General features: G+C 41.2%; 2 protein-coding genes across 3 annotated transcripts; both read left to right on the plus strand.

The window, feature by feature from the left end:
- Positions 1-1,386: 1,386 nt before the first annotated feature.
- mtmr14 (myotubularin related protein 14) lies at positions 1,387-12,910 on the plus strand. Of its 2 annotated transcripts, none has more exons than XM_072451838.1 (19): positions 1,387-2,098; positions 2,276-2,421; positions 2,731-2,839; positions 3,291-3,366; positions 3,857-3,917; positions 5,145-5,267; positions 5,341-5,414; positions 6,612-6,682; positions 6,757-6,831; positions 7,493-7,559; positions 7,669-7,754; positions 7,844-7,920; positions 8,066-8,102; positions 8,172-8,242; positions 8,427-8,482; positions 10,830-10,962; positions 11,156-11,320; positions 11,399-11,605; positions 11,743-12,910. In XM_072451838.1, exons 1-19 carry the CDS (start codon positions 1,997-1,999, stop codon positions 11,921-11,923), a joined length of 1,917 nt encoding a protein of 638 aa, XP_072307939.1. In that variant the 5' UTR covers positions 1,387-1,996; the 3' UTR covers positions 11,924-12,910. The 2 variants fall into 2 exon arrangements, with proteins under 2 accessions (XP_072307939.1, XP_072307938.1); XM_072451837.1 differs by having other exon boundaries at positions 1,388-2,098; positions 8,424-8,482.
- A 537-nt stretch (positions 12,911-13,447) lies between these two features.
- LOC140365427 (zinc finger protein ZXDC) lies at positions 13,448-19,273 on the plus strand. The gene is made up of 10 exons (XM_072451840.1): positions 13,448-15,269; positions 15,341-15,493; positions 15,973-16,051; positions 16,265-16,395; positions 16,472-16,642; positions 16,716-17,446; positions 17,520-17,598; positions 17,746-17,876; positions 18,455-18,556; positions 18,677-19,273. The coding sequence occupies exons 1-10, from the start codon at positions 13,481-13,483 to the stop codon at positions 18,761-18,763; spliced, it is 3,453 nt and encodes a 1,150-aa protein (XP_072307941.1). The 5' UTR covers positions 13,448-13,480; the 3' UTR covers positions 18,764-19,273.
- The last annotated feature ends 718 nt before the right edge of the window (positions 19,274-19,991 follow it).

Here is a 19,991-nt window from a genome sequence, read left to right on the forward strand (position 1 = left end):
GTTAAACATTTAGTATAAATTGCATACTGCTACTGTTCAGTGGTTGAGGTTTAATCGGAGGGCAATGTGATCATAATATTGACAATAAATATCCACCGTGATAGATGTAATACTAACGATGACTCCACTAAAGAGGGGGACAATAGGCTTGTTTAAAATGAAATATCCCCTGGATCGTCGGTGAGAGCAGCCTGGAGTAAACCTGACACTTCAAGAGCACAAGAACAGAGACCTCAGATCACGCAGCGTCACAGGGAAAGGACGGCTTTTTATAAGCGTGGCTCTGAATAAAACTAAATACAACTTTGTGAATGCTTCCGTGTCCCTCACACACCACAGACACCACCAGAGCAAAACAGAATGAGCTCACAATAAAGTTTAAGCTTGGTCATGAGCGTCATCAAGATTATCTATTACTTATGATGTCTATATTGTTCAACAACCTGGGCCTGTCTCATTTGGACCATCTGTGATGATATAAATGTAGACAGATGAGAGGAGGAAAGGTGCAGAAAGACGACGTTTTGATCAAAGATCAGCTGTAAGCGCGCTGAATTCTCAGGTTACATTGCACTGCATTTCCTATCATGCACTTCGAGTTAGTAGTCTGAAGGCAGTGCAGTTGCTTTCTGTAGTTTCTGTTCACTGGCTGCACCACCTTGCAAGGCGCCTTAATTCAACTTAATCCCACATATTACAGGGGCTGGTGCACTGGTGTCGCCTTCACCGCCTTGTCTAAACAAGCCTATTATCCGAGCTGCGTGGTGTTTTCAGGTGGTGTCTACCGCAAACAAGTTTCCAACCGGAAGTTGCACATGAACACCACCCAAGTTATTTGCACAGGTCGGAAGAATGGGAATTATGGGCCCTTTCCCAATCCATGTCTATTCCCTCGCCCTGTCCTCTTCCTCTGCTATTGTAAATCACACTTGCCTTTGAGTGTGAGTGTTTAAACCCTCAACTCAACTGCGAGGGCCATAGATATTATCATAAATTGATTAGTGGGGTAATTTCTATGAATTGTATCTTTTATCCCTTAATCCTATTGTTGTTTTTAAATGTCGATTCAAAGTCCATCCTTTTTTTTCAAAGTTTGTGCGTTTTCTGCATCCGACCAAAACACATGAACGTCGTGGATCTACGAAATGATACTTCCTGAATACCGCAGAGAGCAGTAACCTGGACCACAGCTCAGGGATTTTGTTGATCGTTCCTCTCCAAACATGTGCAAAGTAGATCCATCCTTCTATGAATAAACCAGGAGCAAGCATGAGCATAAAACGGTATAACCAGGTGCAAGTGCAACTGCATGTCAAACACATCCTTAGCTACATCCATGGTCCTTAGATTAAAAAAAACAACAGCAATTACGTATAACTTCCGGTCACATGTCTACACCTTTTTCCTGTTTACTGACCGTTTTCCTTTAGCTTGTAAACCAACATCGTGCAGACGTGCGTTGCAACATCAGTGCGCAGCTCAAACAGTTCACACGCACGACTTTGACCTCTTCATTTGTGGGATATGTTTGATACACTGTCCACAGTCGCTAAGGAGACGAGGAGACGTCCGAAGACACTGCACACGTCGTAGTCCAGCTCGCAGGTCAGCGTTAGCTTTCGGGAACTGTAAACAAGTGCATTAGTAATGTGCGAATAAACGACAGGACAATACGCCTCATTATATGTACTGTTGCAAAGTCATCCGGGCTTCCTTGTGGAAATAGACCGTAGTATAACCGTGTGTTTGTCCCGTCACCCTGTGCTAACTCCCGCTGGCTGAGCCGTGGTGCAGCCGAGGACCCACTGAAGGCTCCACCACGGCCCTGAATCCGCGTCGAGTCCCCGGCTCCGGCCCGTTTCCGCGGGCAGTCAGGAAGAAGTTGGCCGGGAAAGGATGGCCTGGCCGTGCCTTCAGACCCAAGAGCCAGGGTGCTGCTGTGTATGAGGGAGGCCAGGTCAGGTTACAGGCCACGGCCGTGGGTAGAGGCTCTGCCATGGCTGCCTCCGGACTGTCACTGAGGAAGAGCGAGGAAATAGTAGATCTGATCTATTTGTTCTCCAAGACGCAGTACAGAGCAAAAGAAGTAACTCCACAGGTGAGACACAAATTATGCACATATTACAATTGTTATGTGCATTCTGATCAATTAGGACCCTAGCCTGCACTTCTTCTGTGAAGAAATGATTTACATCAAGATAAACTTGCATTTCTTAAGCGTCATGTTATTAAGTTCGTACTGCCTTGGTCAAATATATCATTAATTTGTCCTCAGGTGGAGGTGATCGAGAGGCGCACGTTGGAATTATTCGCAAGGGACTACAAGTACAGCATCATCCACAACTTTAATGGAGAAGTGTGTGGCCACTACCCACGGAAAATTGTGTTTCTGGAGCAAGAACTGGAGTGTGAGAGAAGCAGGTATCTGCTGCTGCTTTTGGATCACAAAGTCCAGTCAGTTAGATATTAGCATGTTTGTTTTCCTCTGTCCTCATCTTCAGCTGCAGGACCAAAGGTTAGCTTTGATTCACATGGTCCTATGACTGTTCACCCAAGGTCTGATTTGTGAAAGCTTATAGTAGTAATTCCAAACACTTTTAATCATATATTATATATTCGGTAGATTGCACAAGCAGCCTTCTTTTACATTGATTTTTAAACTGTATTGTATATTTTAAATGTCTCACTGCATCAGTGAATACTGAGTAAAAGCTTCTGTCTTCTGTTTAGATCTGAAGGCGCTGTACACATCAGTAAGCTTCAGGACCTGGTAAACAGGAGTAAACTGGCCCGGTGTAGGGGCAGATTTGTTTGTCCTGTCATCTTCTACAAGGGAAAGGTACCCACAATGCACACAGTTTCACATTAATTTAACTAAAAGTGAATTGTCAGTGTATGTTCACTGTTGTGTTCTTAAGTGTAGAAGCAGAAGCATTGATAGACATAAACTACAACACATGGGGAAGTTGGAGGTTTCACTTCAACCAAAAATGATTTAAATACAAGCTGAGAAGTACTTGAAAAGATTTTTTAATTCAAACATGGTTTTACTGCCGACAGCCAAAATCACATTCAGAAAACCTTTTTAGAACTGATCACCGTCAGTCTACAAGTTCAGAATAAGAAGATTATGATTTGTACACTGTGTGTCATGGGGTATTTAAATCTCATTCAAAGAGGAAGTAATGCTTTTTAATTCTTTCCATAGAATATTCGTTTGCATAGAATCAATGTCAGTTCTCTACATGGAATAGGTTACTCTTCTATAACGTTACATTTTTGTATTGCAGCATATTTGCCGCTCATCTACTCTAGCAGGTTGGGGGGAGCTCTATGGTCGGACTGGCTACAACTATATATTCTCAGGTAATCTATATATATTTATTATATATACCGTAACCCAGGTCACTAATAAGCACATTCCGGTGCTGATCAGGAACCAATCGCCATGAGAGAGTTTTCTTTGCTCTTTAGAGCAACGAGAGGAACGTAAAGGTGGAAAACGTTTTTGCATTCAGTGAAGTTTTGTGCAGAGGAAAGTCAGAGTCCAGTGTGTGATCACAAAAGAAGAATTCTGCTATACATCTCATGTCAGCTTTAAGCCTATATTCCACCTCAAATCAACTTTTTAATAATAATAATAGTAATGATAATAGTAATATCAAAATTGACCTTGGCTTGGAAATTCTCTCAAGCTGGACCTTGGTGAAACTTTATTAGTGACATATATTATATTATTATAAGATCTTGAGATCCTAGTCATCTATAATAATGTGACACTTCAGTAGTTCAGCCTGTGTTTATGTGGGGTTGTTAATTGGGAAGAAACATCGTCAAACACGTCCTCTCTTTTCAGGGGGTTCTGATGAGACAGTGACTGAGCCAGAAGAGGTTCTGGAGGATGACGGTGGAGTGAGGTGACAACAATACTCAGATATAGTAAATAGATACAGTATAATGCTTCTCTCAATCTGCATGAGGAGTAGTGACCTGCATGGGACTGGCTTTTCAGTCCCGCTCCTGCTCGATCCCAATGCTTTCTGACTGCTCTTCTGGCTGGTCTCGAGTGCCACATGTCCCCCCAACATATTGATTTATTTTTTAATGCAGCTACAGGCTGTGCTATGCAGCAGAGCACCGCCTTATGAAGGCTCTGGTTTGTCTTTGTGCAGAGATGGCCTGTATCTCTAATAATCCTCACTTTTATCACTGGGACATAATAATTAGGGATGGGTTGATATTGATTTTTTTAGCTGCTATCCGATATTTTATTTGCTGCTTTTGAGACAACCGATATTTGCCAATACCAGTATTTAGATTTTTAAAACGATAGCAAGGCCCACAAATCTAGTGTTGGAACTAAAGTTGACATATTAACTTTTCATATTTTTTGCTTTATTGCGCTTCTATTCCCTTTTTTACCCATTTTTAGTCTTTAAGAAAAGAAAAAGAAAAATATTGGTGCATAATATCTTATCTTGATAGTGTAAGTATAACCCGAGGAAAATACAGTACATTGTTGTAACAGTAAGTACAGAGGCAATGGCTGGAGAATCAAGAAAAGACTTCAGTTTCAAAATAAATGAATAGGGTGCACGGTGGCAAAGGCGGTTAGCGCTCTTGCCTCTCAAGAAGGAGATCATGGGTTCGATGACCAGACCAACATCACATGATCTCTATGGGTGGAGTCTGCATGTTCTCCCTGTGGGTTCTCTCCGGGTTCTCCGGCTCCTCCCACCGTCCAAAGACATGCATGTGTTAGGTAAAATTGGTGACTCTAAATTGGCCCTAGTGAATGAATGTGAGAGTGAACTGTCTGTAATGTCTATGTCTCTGTGTCAGCCCTGCGACAAGTTGGCCACTGTCCAGGGTGTACCCCGCCTAAGGCCCAAAGTCACTGGGATAGGCTCCAGTCACCCGCGACCCCAAAAGGGAACAAGCGGTAGAAAATGGATGGATGGAAATGTATCGTTCGTGTCATCTGTGGGTTTCAGTGTCAATTCAAAACAAAGCATTTTGATTAAAATCGCCTATAGAAGGGAAACTGAAACCTATGAATATTGTAGCGTTGGCATATTATCTTCAGAGAATGTGTTCTAAAATAAAGTTAAAGATTTAGCATTGTTAAATGTTTTCCCCCCCAGGAACGGTGACTCCCAACTGTTTGATAAGGTCCGTGGTCACGACATAAAGCTACTGCGTTACCTTTCAGTGCGCTATATCTGTGACCTGATGGTGGAGAACAAGAAGGTTAAATTTGGTCTGAAGTAAGAATACAACTATATATTTATCTGTCGATGTTAGCTTTATGATATGACATTGCCTTGTTTGTAATTGCAGCGTAACATCTTCTGAAAAGGTGGATAAAGCTCAACGCTATGCAGACTTCACTCTGCTTTCAGTGCCTTATCCAGGTAAACCCTTTACAGTGTAGAAAAGAATCCCAGTGATTAAATAAAAACCGTACTATACATCACATTCACTACAGTTTTAATGCTCACAGTGCCCTTATTTATCAAAGTTCTGTGCGGCAAAATCAGTGCCTAAATGTGGTATACAACCAAAACGAGGCACTCTCAGGATTTAACGGGACGAAACGTATGGCCCCTTAATCTTTCTGTTATTAGGGTAACCTTAAACAATAATGCTGTTAAATTATTATAATGTAATTAATTAATTAATTAATTATTATTATTATAATGTAGCAATTGTATAGCATGAAGAAAATTGCCTTTGCGTTTCCTTTTGTTGAACTTATTGCAGTATCCTGAAAATGACAGCATAAATCAACTTTACAATAAGCGTTCGGGAGAAGAGACACTCTGGTACTGCAGCAGTCAACGGCTGAAAAGTACTCACTGTAGCGTCACGTCTGTGTCTGGATGGTCAGTCCTAACGTACAATCAATGGTCATAACATTAGGGTCCGGTCCTCTTCTGCAGGGGGAAGTGAGATTTATTAAGCCATAAAAACACAAGTTAATTATTTCATTGCAAATGTAGTATGGATGTTTAAATTAAGATTATTTATTCATGTTTTAGTTTGGTCTACAGTCCATTTTCAGTGTTTTCCAATGAAGCAAATCCACAGAATTCTTCTTTTGACGCAATTGTTTGTGATATCCTGTTCAGTTAAACGCTGCTTTTTGCACTACCTGCACAAACTGAATATGAAATATAGCAAAACAGTGAATAATATGTCAAATGTTTTGCATGAACAAGTTTCCTTTCTCTAAGGCAACAGAAGTGTAGCGCCATCACAAAATAAGTTTGAAAAACGTACAAAAACGATAGTCATGATGATATATTGATACCACACATGCCGGAAATCCACTTGAAACATTAATATTTTGTGTCCTTTTATTCATTTTCGTTTCGTTTTATTCAAATGACGCTGAATTTTTACACCCACCGCATTTCTCAGCAGAGCTCGCGCGCACACCGGTTCATAAATACCACGCGACCTCTGGCGAATGAACACATACAAAATACACATATTTTCACCGCAATGTTGATAAATGAGGCCCACTGAACTTTCAATGCCATTTCTTATATTTACACTCATTTGAATCTGTAGTTTATTTTTTGAGATGTGATGTCATTTATTTTCAGGGTGTGAGTTCTTTAAGGAGTACAAAGACAGAGACTACACAGCAGAGGGTTTGGTTTTTAACTGGAATCAGGTGAGACTTTCTTCACCTGGGAGTTTTGAACAGTTCCTCTCCTTGTTCTGACATTTGGGTTTGCTCTGGGACAGGACTTTGTGGATGCTCCCCTGACAATCCCCACATGCTTCACTCAGAACCTAAACATGGACTGGAGCCTGTACCAGGTTAGTTCTGAAATGACAATTGTGAGCATAGCATTGCTCTCACGGGCCGTCCAAACAATAAATCCGGGATGCCATAATATAAAATCATAGTCTTACAAACATTATTCATGATTACAAACATTCCTTATGAAAACACCCTTTCCGCCACCTGATTGTCTTCACTGAGATGAATATTCTTGCCTAGAATGTAACACAGTATTGCATTTAACTGATCTTTTGTGCATTTATTCAATTACATGTGTTTTCATTTCTAAAAAAAACACAACAACAACATGCTTTCATACTGTGAGGGAGGTTGCCTCTCCATAGATCTTATCCGTAACATGGCCTGCTTGTTTCTATGTCAATAAGTTTAAGGCAATACCATGGGACATTCTAGGCAAAGCAACTACATCTCCATGGTGACAAGCAGGTCCTCCGCTAGAAAAGTCACATTGTGCACCTTTAACATGTGAAGTATTCCAATTTGTTCCAAACTGCTCCATAAACAGTTCCATATTAATAAATTGAGGCTCATGCAAGAAATGACATCATAAAATAAACGCATAATTCAATGTAATCAAATGTGCTGTGCCTGTTTTGGTGATCTCTTGGACTTTGAAAGTGAGTATACGGATTAGTCTTATACTAAATGTATTATTTTATTCTATGTCTATATTAGTCATGGGATTTGGTCGAACAGACTCAGAACTACCTGAAGCTGCTTCTTCATATCATTAACAGTGATGGTAGGTGAACATGGACCGACTGGTTAATGCAGCTGTAATGACTAAAGTTAATTATTACTTTTGAAAATGATCATGCTATTCAATAACTGAACCATGTCTCTTGCTTCAGATGAGAGTGGGCTGCTGGTTCACTGCATATCCGGGTGGGACAGGACGCCTCTGTTTGTGTCTCTTCTCCGGCTTTCTCTGTGGGCTGTAAGCTCCCCATTTTATGATCTATTTGGAAAAATGACAACAACATGTGGCTTGTATGTCTGGACACCCTGACACTGTTTGTCCTGCAGGATGGTATTGTGCATGCTAACCTGGAGCCAGCAGAGATTCTGTACCTAACCATCGCTTATGATTGGTTCCTATTTGGGTAAAATACATTTTTATACTGCATAAAAGAAAGGAAACTTGTTTATGCAAAACATTTGACATGGCAATGCATGACATGACATATTTGGCAACGGGTGCTTATGTCAGCAGTTGCATACTTGGATTAATTGTCTTCTTTATTTCAGTCACATGCTGCCTGATCGACTCTCCAAAGGAGAAGAGGTCAGCACATTGATATTTGTCTATTTTCTTGTTTGACATAATACATAGAATATGCATTTCTCTTCCTAGATATTTTTTTTCTGCTTCAATTTTTTGAAGCACATTGTCTCAGAGAAGTTCTCTGCTGTAAAGAGACAGAGGTGTGTACATTACATTTTCTTTACATTGATCAGGTCATTTATTTCCATTGAAATTACTTTAATATAATATTTTTTTATATTGTTGACCCGAGTATTTAAAGCATGTGCTACATTTTGACCTACATCTTGTGTGCCTTGTTTGTCATAATATTGTCATTACTTTATCTGTTTCTGTTCTCAGAAGAAAAAACTCACAATTCAAAGACCATGATTTCACTGTGGATGACCTCTGTCAGTTGAGTAAGTCTTGAGGAACAGTTTGGTTGTTTTTAGGGTCCATATTTACAGAATATAGAAATGTCGGAGGAAACAAAATTGCTGTATTTATTTAGTGGTTGAAAAGGCTGTTCGCACTGATATTATAGAGTAGTACCACAACAGTATAACATTATTACACTTATACATATCTAAAATATATATTGAAAAAGGCCTTACTTAGACGTACATGTAAAAAGTATTGGACACATTTACAGACATTTGTGTAATACTTGAATATATATTTATATTATATTATATTGAAAAGTGATTGCTTCAGCCATTCTCGCAGTTAGATTTTCTATCTTTGAAACCAATATTAAAGGTTTTATGTTGTTTGATTTTGCACAGTTTGGTCTCATTTGGTTGGACTACTGTCCCCAAACCTATATTTTTATGTAGTTTTTATGTGTAGCAATTGAAGGCATAAACCTTTGTATTATTTGTACTAGTTGTACGTATCTGCTGGTTCCTGTTCTTTCTGAGGTTTCCCACAAGTGATCTTGCACTCTTGGACCTTTTTATTTGATAATTATTTTCTCCTCTCCTGTCAAAAATCTTGTTGAGGATATGGTCTTATTCATTACTATGGGGGAATAATGTTCCTTCCTCTTCCGAATTAGAGCCTCGACAGTTGGAGCTGAAGTTTAGAAATTCTTTTTTAGCCAGTGCACATAGATTTAGCTTTTGCCTCCCATGCTTTATTGCATCTCTTCATTTGTTCAATACTTTTTCCATGGGCCATTACCAATAACTGGCAAAGGTTTCATGTCATTGGCACCTAGAATGTTTCTTTCCACCACTGGATTTATTGTCATTTTTTTTTTCTCATATTGTCACGTTCTTGTCTGTAAGTATAACACAGAAGAATTAAAATAAAAGTCCCATAGGTCCAGAGTCAGTCAAATTTGTCTATTTCCAAATGAAGTCTGAATGTTAGTTTTTCCATTTCTCTGATGTCTGTCAGGATGTCGGTACAGTCCTTGATCGTTGGCGATGTTTGTGTGAACCATTTTTTGGTGATGGCCTTTTTTCCTGCCGACAAAAATATATTCCAAAGGTATCTTTTTGGTGTGTCCATGGCTGCAGTTTTGAGGCCCAAGTACATAGTTTTAAAATTCAGAGGGATGATGTCAAAAACAGTCTGCAGTGCCTTGTGAACTTCAGAAAACTGTTTTGTTTTTTAAATCATCAAAGTTTTTAAATACAAACAGGAAACCCAATGAGAGAAACTCTCCTTCATGAGTACCCCCCCCAAAATACAGCAATATAGAATACAAATATAGAGTATTCAGATAAAAAAAAAAAAACTATCAATAAAATGAACAGATGCATAAAACACACTTGCATATAATATGGGCTAAAATCATACAATACAAAGCAAGAAAACTTGCACTGTGGGTCATCTTTACCCAGTGCTTTGAATTAAATTCATTAAAAGGCATAAAATAATAATTTAATTTAAATAGTCTGTTTTGTTGCTGATGACTTTTGTTTTTCCAGATTGTAGAATAAAAATATCCTGATACTTGATCTGATGTTCAGCAAACTTGTTAAATACTTATAAACCTATAAACAAACAAAAGGCAGTGCTGTTCACTTCTGGCATCCAATGATTACCATTCTACCATTACTTTAGAATATAATTGACAGTGGTGAGTTCTGTCTCCTCCTGAGCTGAACCTCAGTGCTGAACCTCAGTGCTGAACCTCACAGCTGAACCTCACAGCTGAACCTCACAGCTGAACCTCACAGCTGAACCTCACAGCTGAACGATAAACTGAGTTCAGAGGTTTTAACACTGTTGCTGTAAAATGCATATATAATATCACCATAATCTAGAACTGAAAGAAATGTGGCCTGGATAAACTGTTTTCTTCAATGAAGAGGAAAACATGTTTTTTTTTCCTAAAGAAAAATGACAATCTGGCTTAAAGTTTATTTGTCAGCTCTTGTACATGTTTGTTGAAACAGTTTATCATCAATCCAGTATTTGTAATAGTACTTGTTCAATCACATTACCCTCGAGCACAAGAATAGATTCATTTTTTGGGGTCAATAGAGTGTCTTTTGGAGAAGAGCACACATGTTTTACTTTTATTCATTGACAATTTAATTAAACAGTTTTGTTACTAGTTTGACCATTAAAATGGTCAGACCCATGTTTTTATTTATTTTAAAAATGTCATTAAAGTGTCTATTTTTGTGGAGCAGAACTTAACGCCATTAGTGATCAATACTTGCACCATAACTACTGTTTAGAATGTAATCATAGTTTACCACATTACATTTGTAAAATAACAGCTGGGGATTACTTGGTTGTGTGTTCCAGAGTCGAGAGACCGTGGCAGTGTGACCAGTCTGAGCAGTGAGTTCTCTCTGATCACTGAGGAACTTGGAGGACCTTCCAGTCTTAACAGTGACACTGCAGACCTGTTTATGAACCAAACTGGTGCCGCGAGCTGGTCAGTACACTACACCACATAAATATATACAATACATTTACTGATGTGCATGTAAATAACAAATTGAAATCAATCAAGAGTCCTTAACTGGTACATTAATTTAGGTCAGCTAAGATGCCATCAGCTCATGTATATTAGTAAGTAAATACCTGCTCATACTCCTGTCCTAGTGATAACACTTTTATGACCGTAGGAGGAAAGGGCCCTCCCCTTCGCCTCAGGTGACGTGGAATAGACTGGAGGAGAGCATATCCCATCCACTGAGTGAGGCCAGGTCCTCCAGCTCCTCCTCCTCCAACCATTCAGACCACGGGCTCACACACACGGGCAGCAGTCCTCTGGCTGTGCCTGGGAGAAGGTGTGCTTATCAAATATAACATGTCACAGGCTTTATTCAACGTCTTGAAACCTGTCTGAATTAGTGTTTCTGTTTTAGGTTGATTGTAGACCATGCACGCTCGTCCTCATCAGTCTCTACAGAATATGGAAGCTGGCAGATTGTCTCAGGGTGTGGCAGTATTCATGATCACGCACACTTTCCTGCTCCCACAGCTTCAGTCACCTCCTTCTCTTCTGTGGTAGCTCCTACCCACGACTCTCCTTTGCCCTTCAGTTTTCAGGAAGACGGGCCTAGTGGGCGCATGTGAGTTACTGCTAAGATTTCCTCAAATAATTTTTTGAATCTAGTTATATTTACTCACGTAATTAAAGCTCCGGGAAAAGACTCCAGTGAACCCCAAACCCAGATGGATAAACACGCTCATCTCTGATCCTCTGTAGGTGTCCCTTGCCTGCAGAGCGGCAGACCCGTCTTGAATCGGTGCGGGAGATCTTCTTGGCGGCTTACAGCTCCACAGTGGGTCTCCAGTCTTCCACTCCCAGTCCTTCAGCTGCCATCTCCGGCCTGCTGGAACAGTTTGCTCGTGGTGTTGGCCTCAGAGGACATAATGCTATTGTATGAAACCTTCAATACTCCTGCCTTCTGTTACACCATGACTGCCACTTTTGTTTGCTGCAAAAACAAAGCCTTCAATTCCAGTTTGATGATTTTTCTTTTTAATGCTTTTGCCTGGATTTTCAAAGGGATGTCTTGGCCAAAGGGATGGAGAAGAGAGGATTTTAATTCTAAATGGCAAATGTAGTATGTGATCATTATTTATGGGTGACCAACCTTCAGAACTGTTGATTAAGTGAATTGGTTTACTTCTGTTACTCTTCCACATTCAAATGAGGAAAGTGGGATTGAGGTGGTATAAGCACTTGAGCAATAATAATACTGTATCATGTTTTAAATGAAACTCGGCTTTGCATGAAAGGCTCTGAAAAAAACACCTTTTTAAATTGATTTTATTTGTTTCAACTTTTTACTGTTGGGTGTGAATTCAATTGAAAGTTGTAAGTATGTATAACTGTAAAGTTAAAGTAATTATCATGGTATGTGGTTGTAAATTACATTGCCACCACTGGACTTCAGAAATATTCATATGTAATTTTACGTTCTTTCACAACTATGAACAGAGATTCACCCTTTTACCTGCGCATGAATGTCTCCTGACTGTGAAGGGGATGGAGTAAACTAAAGGTTAGGTTTTAGTTTCTCAGTTTATGGTTTTGTTGTGTAAAGCTGTTAGCACTTGGACAAAATCACTTTGCAACAAGCTTCAACTATTGAAATGTGCACTGCATGTGGGTCTGGACATGAAAGCAAATGTTTCTGTCATTTTAAAGGGTTTTTTTTGACAAATGGGTTCTTCAGCATCTTACCTCAGGAACTTTTGTGCCTTTCAAACAGTTTTTGTGCCAAGCCTGTTTTGTGTTTTTGTTTTGAAAGATTCCAACTTTTACCTGTTACTTTGGTACATTGGGAAGGAATTTATTAGAAGGGCATTAAGCCCATTTGACATTGCTTAATTGATCAAAAATAAAACAGTTAAACTACCCCAACAAATTGTCATGACTGTAAATTACAGCTTCTGCTTTTCTCCACAGATTTTCACAAGCCCTGTTCCATGCATTTATAAATGTGGTTAAACATAAAAAGATTACAGATGCATAACCATTTCTGATTTCTGACTGTCCCAAACCTGTATCTTTGGGGATTCGATGGGCTTCACGCTTACCTCATTTGGCTACCTTTGGACTCCTGCTCAACTCACCAAGGTTTTTATTCTCTGGTGAATTACTTTCACCAGAAAAACGTCCTAAAAAGTGTAGAACTGTAGGATTTAGTATCTGGCCTGGCTTGTTCCTGTGGTGCCTTCTGGTGGACATGAAAGGAACTTTAGTTCTTTGCAGAAACTAAACTCAAATTATTTGACATTTATCATTTATAAAATTGTACTAGGCAATGTGACTGCTTATTGTTAGTTACTATACAGTTGACAACAAAATAATTTGGTTTCCATCTATTATTAGCACAGCCTGTTGGCAGTGGCGGGTACTGCAGTGAGCACAGCTCTTCCGTCAGAGGGCGGGCCCATGGGCGGGGCCTGCACGCCGCTGCTACAGGGATACCAAGATGGAAATTCAGGGGCTTTCAGCGGCCCAAAACAATCATTCACAACATGGCGCCGTGCGTGGAATCACTTTGTCAACGCGCCCAACGACTGCTACACCGAGAACAACTTTTCTTTCTTCAAAATGTGAAGTGGACGGACAGTGTGAGCCCCAAAGGGACAACAACAATAATACAAGGCCGGAAACGGCAGCGTTTCGGCTGCAGGCAGAAGATGGCAGCGCGGTGGACTGCGCACCGCCGCGACCGCCTGCGCCTCCGGATAAACCCTCTGCTACGAGTAAAACATGCTCCATCTCTAACTTTAGGAAACATCCCGGGGCGCACACCGCGTGGAGCCACAGTGACACTGGCGACGTCAGAGAGGGGAAAATGGCGCTGCCTCGGTCAGAGGAAGAGGGCGGACAGGAAACACCGAGCACCGCCGCAGCCTCTTGTTTACGCACTCATTTTGAGGACAATCCGCACTCGGCGCTGAATAATCAGCCCGCGGTGGAGCCTGGCACGGCCTGTAAAGACCCCCAAAGACTGTATGTGGTTCTGACTGTGTCTCCGCACGGAGGTAAGTCTGATGCCCCCGAGGCAGGGCTGGAGGCAGCGGGCTCAGCGTCACCGGTGAAAGGCAAAGGGAGTTTGAGTGAAGACGCGGGGCCAAGCGCTTTTCTGGAAGATGAACACATTATGTTTTGTGAATCCAACGAGGATCTGAACGTTCTTAAATCTAACACACTGGAAATGAACGACCACAGTTTTTGTTTACCTGATGAGGGTTTTAATACCAAGCGGACTGACGACCAGAAAACTGCAGAAGATATTTTTTCGCACAGCTGTGGCGATAAATTACCCCTTAATTCTTGTTCACACAAAGTTCCCGTAGGCGATTTGGACGATAGCAGTGCCTTCGTCTCCGTGGGATCAGACTTGTTGGAATCATTGGAGAGTCCTGACATGATTGCAAATGGTCAACAGAACAGTTCAAACCAACTTCCCATGGCCTCTGACACTGCCCCGGGCAATGAGACCTTCTCTGGGACCATCATGATCAACAACCAAAACATCATTGTGACCATAGACAATGGCTTCCTCACATTCACAACGCCTCCAGATGGATATTTTCACAAGGAAGAGGACTTGGCCAGTTTAAAAGAGCATCTCGGCATGAAGGACTATGAAGATTTTGTTCTGCTTAATTATGATGGTGGTGCAAAGACTATTGGCAAGATCAGTTCGCTGGCCGCTCCAAGCTCCAGTGAAATTAAGGACTCCGATCTGTCCCTGGTTGATGATTGTTCTACTATGTACACTTTAACTGAGGCGGATCTGGTTGCTCCATCCCCAAAAGCAGTTGCACTAAATGCTGAAAATGAGGAGGTACACAGCCCCTTAAAGTCAAAGAAAGAGATAATTTCCCTCTTTACCTGTCCCGAACCGGGATGTTCGTTCACTTTTGTTTCAAGACAGAAGCTCAAAGTTCACCAGTTACACCATGCTGAGGACCCCAGACCATTTCAGTGCACTGTGGAGGGCTGTGGGTGGGCTTTTGCCACCTCCTATAAACTCAAGAGGCACCTTCAGTCCCACGACAAGCAGCGGCCTTTTGAGTGCACAATAGAGGGCTGTGACCGGCGGTTTACCACTGTGTATAACCTCAAAGCTCACATTAAAAACCACAAGCAGGACGATGCCTTTGCCTGTGATATCTGCAGCGAGAGGTTTCGCAGTGCTAATCGGCTTGCTAGTCACCAAAGGGTTCATTTTGAACCTCAGAGGCCTCACAAATGTGATTTTCCAGGTAAAGCATCATGCATTGCAGCTATTTTTCCTTGCATTAGTGGTGTTGATGTGCTGCTGACCACTTCACAGGTTGTGAGAAGACGTTTATGACCTTCAGTGCCCTGTTCTCCCACAATCGGACTCACTTCAGAGAGTCTGGTCACTTCTCCTGCACGTTCCCTGGTTGTGACAAGACCTACGACAAGGCCTGTCGTCTGAAGATCCACCTAAGGAGTCACACTGGTACAATTGTTTTTTTTTCATAACCTATGCATATTTTTTATTAATTTTTTGAATGTAGAGTGGCCACTGAGCTCAGGTGTTTTGTGCCTATCTATACCGGCGCTTTAAGGGACGATGGCCAATTTACGAGCAAGTGCAAATATCTCTTCTCTACGGCTGTAGACGTTTAATCAGTCCGTGGTGTTTTATTGGTATACTAATAGTCTTCTGGTGGTTATAAATATTTAGGAGTGAGTCTATTCTGCCTTGTTTACATGTTAGTAGCTAGTCTACTAGTATTTTTCTACATAAATAGTTACTTTGCATGAACAAGGTTTTTGTCTTGTGAATGCACTTTGTGTCGGAGAGAGATCTTCACCCTGTTGTAGTGACCACAGCACTTCTCAGTGCTTGGTTGGGACACCTGCTTTGTAATTCATAAAACATTTCAAATGAGTTCATAAGATAACTCTGTTGTGTTCACTATGACGTGTGTCCAGGTGAAAGGCCATTTGTGTGCGACTCTGAGGGCTGTGGCTGGTCTTTCACCAGCATGTCCAAACTGCTTAGACACAAACGGTATGAAATTATTACTGATCTATCTACACAGTAATCATGTTGCATAATTGCATTTATGTTCTTCTATTGTTACTGTTTTCGTACAACAAATTCATGCATTTCATTTGGAAAATTAGAAGATACCCTGGCAGCCATATGCAGCTGCCAAATATGTCTGAACTACTTCAGCTGGAGTGATATACCCATGTTTGTATACAAATTTGTATTCATCAGGAAACATGATGATGATCGTCGCTTCGTTTGTACAGAGGAGGGGTGTGGGAAGTCTTTCACTCGGGCAGAGCATCTGAAGGGTCACAGCATCACCCATCTGGGCACCAAGCCTTTCCAGTGCCATGCAGAAGGTAATGTTCTTGGAAATATACCAGAATGTGGCACCATTTTAACTTAAGCATCTGTTAACCTCTCTTTGTTGTGTAGGTTGTAACGCCAGATTCTCCGCACGCAGTAGCCTTTACATCCACTCTAAGAAGCACAAGCAGGATGCTAGTAGTCTGCGCAACCGCTGTCCTGTGGCTGACTGTACCAAGCACTTCTCATCTCGCAGCAGCCTCAAGAGCCACATGCTAAAGAGCCACCACATCAGTCCTGGTCAGTAGTGACTCACTGTTTGAGTGAAATGAAAGCCAAAACACATTTGAAATGTGACGTTTGTGTTTCTTAGATATGCTGAATCAGATGGAGATGACTCCTGCTTTGACTCCTAGCAGTGAGTTGGTCAGCCCATCCCCTGCTCTGGTCCCTGGCGGAGCCACTGCAGTGGATCAGTTGACTAATCTGGACCTAAACTCTCTGATGTCTGGAGTGTCGGCTGGCACCGTGCCCACTGCAGGAATTGGTGTGGGAATACCTGTGAGTGGCACCTCCTCATCTGGGATGTTCACCATGGACCTGTCTATGGTCAGTACTGGCATCCTCACCATCGACCCCTCTTCAGTGGGGTCTACCCTGAGTACCGGGACCCCCACAACACTGGCCAAAGCTGTAGAACCTTTGCTGCTGTCAGCTGGGGCGGATGTGGGCTCTCACCAGGCCTTGGAGAGGTCTGTGGAAGAGGTGCTGCCCCCACAAGGGACACTTAACCTGGATGATGTCCAGAGTGTGACTCCAGAGGCCCTGGGCTCCCTGAGCAGCCTCAGTATGCAGGGGGCTGGTGTGGCTGCTGACGCTCTGACTGTAGAGGCCACAGCTCCGGTGGTGGAGCTCCTAGCCTCTCCCACTAAAGGCTCTGAAGGCATTGGCCCTGGCCAAGGGCCTTTGCTGAGCTGTGTGGAGGTGATGGAGACACAGGAGGGTGAGAAAGTGCTCACCCAGTTTGTGTTTCCTGGACCCGGAAGCAGCTTCAGCCCACAGAAGGACTCCGAACACACCGCTGTGTCCCCCAGCAGCTTTCTGGTGAGAGAAAGTAACACTGTCGCACATACACTGATGGTTACATGGGTAAACATTGTCCATGTTTTCTATCCAGGAAACGGGAGGATCAGCGCGGACAGACTACAGAGCCATTCAGCTGGCTAAGAAGAAGAAGCAGAGAGGACCAGTATCTGGTAACACTGGCATTTTCGATTTTCAATATATTTAAACGATGTATATATACAATGCTAAATGCAGTCTGATATAATTGTAACAGATCATCTTACTATATTATCTACTATTAAGAAAAAAAATGATATGTGTCTTTTTGTGGTCAACAGTGAAAAGGGCAAAAATTGTGAAGACAGTTGCAGTGCCTGGGGCTCATTACAGTGAAAGTGCAACATCCTCCACCAGAGCCTTGTGTCTGCGTGGCGCCGCGCCCCAATATGTGCACATTCAGCTACTGCAGGTAGACACACACAACCACGCCTCTTTTATTAGATGCATGCATGGTTTATGGCCTTAAAATTTAATTTTCTTCAGTATACAAACGATAGCTCATTTACCTGATGTTTCTGCAGCAGGACCTCCACAAATCCATCTTATTATATTGTTTCAGTCAAAATGTGTTTATGATGGAAGGAAATGGAGATATGCAGAAATAAAACAAAACTATTTTCCACCATTTAATTATATGCAAATACTAGGCTCTAATAGATTTAGTTTTCAAGTTTATACTTTTAATTTTGAAAAGGTCATTTTTGTATTTTTTATTGTTCAATTTGGCTGTACTTAAGGCTATATGGTCTTATAAAGTAAAAAAATAAGCATCGTGTGTAGAAGTAGATGAAGGGATCAGAATTTTTAAAAATATGGTGGCATTTTAAAATTTGACTCGATTCATGATACTGTGGGAAATTTGATGTGATTGACCTCAACACAGCCAGAAATAAACGGCTTCTCTAAAGGACGCTCGGGGGTCCTGAGGTGACCATATTAAGAATTGACCAACTATTGGTATTGTAATGTGTATATATTTCTCTTCAGGATGATCCAGCCTCGGATGGAGACCTTGCTTTCCAGCTGACCTCTCAGCCTTCCAGCTCTCATGCTCAGCTCACTGTGGATCTGCCTGTCAACATTTTACAGGTACCAATTTTTGTTGCAACATAATCTTGTAGGCATTGAAATATTTCTACGTAGAATGCAGACAAATAAGTGTCACCTGCATTGTTTTGTTCATTGAATGTATCTGTTGTGTACTGACAGGAGCCATCAGGGATGACGGAGGAGGATAATAACTCTGAGAACTCCCAGTTCACTGGAAGCACCATAAACCTCCAGGACCTGGAGTAATCCTGAGCCTGTCCGGAACTTGCACAGTTCAAAGTGACATTGGTTTCTAAAAAAAATCCCCTCTGAGGCCTTCTGGAGCGCAATACGGGGTTGTTGCCACTGAAATCCACCTCGCAATGGTTTTGTATCATGTATTTGAAAAGCTTTCTTTTTGTGCCAAATGGTCTTCTCTGCTCTCATTAGGAGGAATGTGAACTATTGTGCAATTTTCCATGTCTTGCATGAAATTTAACAGACTTTTATATAAATAAAAATAAGTGTTTACTGTGGACACCAGGCCTTAGGAGTGTTGCTTGGTGAGAAGCTCAGAAGGTTGTAATCATGCTGAACTGTTATCTCCACAATGCCTCATGTACAATCTGCCTTGAGATTCCTCAGTGACACTGTCAGAGCAGCCTTATGTGTTTCTCCTGTGTATGATGCTATAATAATGTACATTTATATTGGTGTATTTATTTTCAATTTGCAAATCTGTCTGCCTTCTATGAATTGTAATAAACTTATTTTTTTAGAAATTATAGAAAAGTCTCACATGAAAGCTAAGATTGCCACGATGTGTAAACCGAAACCACGCCCACTCTGAACAGCGAACCGTCTACAGCCCGTTGTCTTGACAACAACCACAGAACTAAGTTCTGCTCGGCCGATGTGACAAGAACAAGCTGCAAGAACTGCAAAACAAACAGCTCTAGGTTTAAGAACAAACTTCTTGCTTAATATCAAGTATGAATTTGCCATTAGAAGTTGGAGAAGGAGAAGGAAGTTCTACTGGTTTAGGATGAGCCCTCAGCTGTGAAACCTCATGGAGAGGAGAGTAAGCAGGAACTGGATTGGAAAAGGGCCTAGGGTTCCAAGTTCTTAAAAGAGATCTAAACCATACAGTGAGTTTTAATGAAAGGTTAAATGCTTCTACAAAATATTTTATTATTATTCAATGTAAGCTATTTATTAATCAGAAATATTTTTTCAATGTTTGATCTTCTCAGGTAGAAAGATGTTTGGTTTGTCGTCAACGAGTTAAAAAGGCTTAATGGGGAGAAAAAAGGTTTGAAACCTTCATTTGATTATTTATGAAATCTCTAAGAAGCTTTCGGCTTCAGAAATTTCAAAAACATAAGTTATTTTGTACATTAAAGTTGAAAGAAAATAACGTTTGATGTCCTTTTTAGCACACAAATACTTGAAGTACTTGAAGAAAACTAAAATCAAACTTCTCAATCTCAAAACA

Source organism: Eucyclogobius newberryi, unplaced genomic scaffold (genome assembly GCF_026437365.1).
Source record: "Eucyclogobius newberryi isolate DKJ021-1_F unplaced genomic scaffold, fEucNew1.0.hap1 SCAF_19, whole genome shotgun sequence".
NCBI lineage: Eukaryota > Metazoa > Chordata > Actinopteri > Gobiiformes > Gobiidae > Eucyclogobius > Eucyclogobius newberryi.

Coding starts and splice junctions, on each gene's coding strand:
- mtmr14 (XM_072451837.1), top strand. CDS start 1,997: ATGGCTGCCTCCGGACTGTCACTGAGGAAGAGCGAGGAAATAGTAGAT. Junction 5,415..6,611: donor GCTTTCAGTGCCTTATCCAG/GTAAACCCTTTA, acceptor ATTTATTTTCAG/GGTGTGAGTTCTTTAAGGAG. Junction 11,606..11,742: donor GACGGGCCTAGTGGGCGCAT/GTGAGTTACTGC, acceptor GATCCTCTGTAG/GTGTCCCTTGCCTGCAGAGC.
- LOC140365427 (XM_072451840.1), top strand. CDS start 13,481: ATGGAAATTCAGGGGCTTTCAGCGGCCCAAAACAATCATTCACAACAT. Junction 15,270..15,340: donor TCACAAATGTGATTTTCCAG/GTAAAGCATCAT, acceptor ACCACTTCACAG/GTTGTGAGAAGACGTTTATG. Junction 17,877..18,454: donor TGCACATTCAGCTACTGCAG/GTAGACACACAC, acceptor ATTTCTCTTCAG/GATGATCCAGCCTCGGATGG.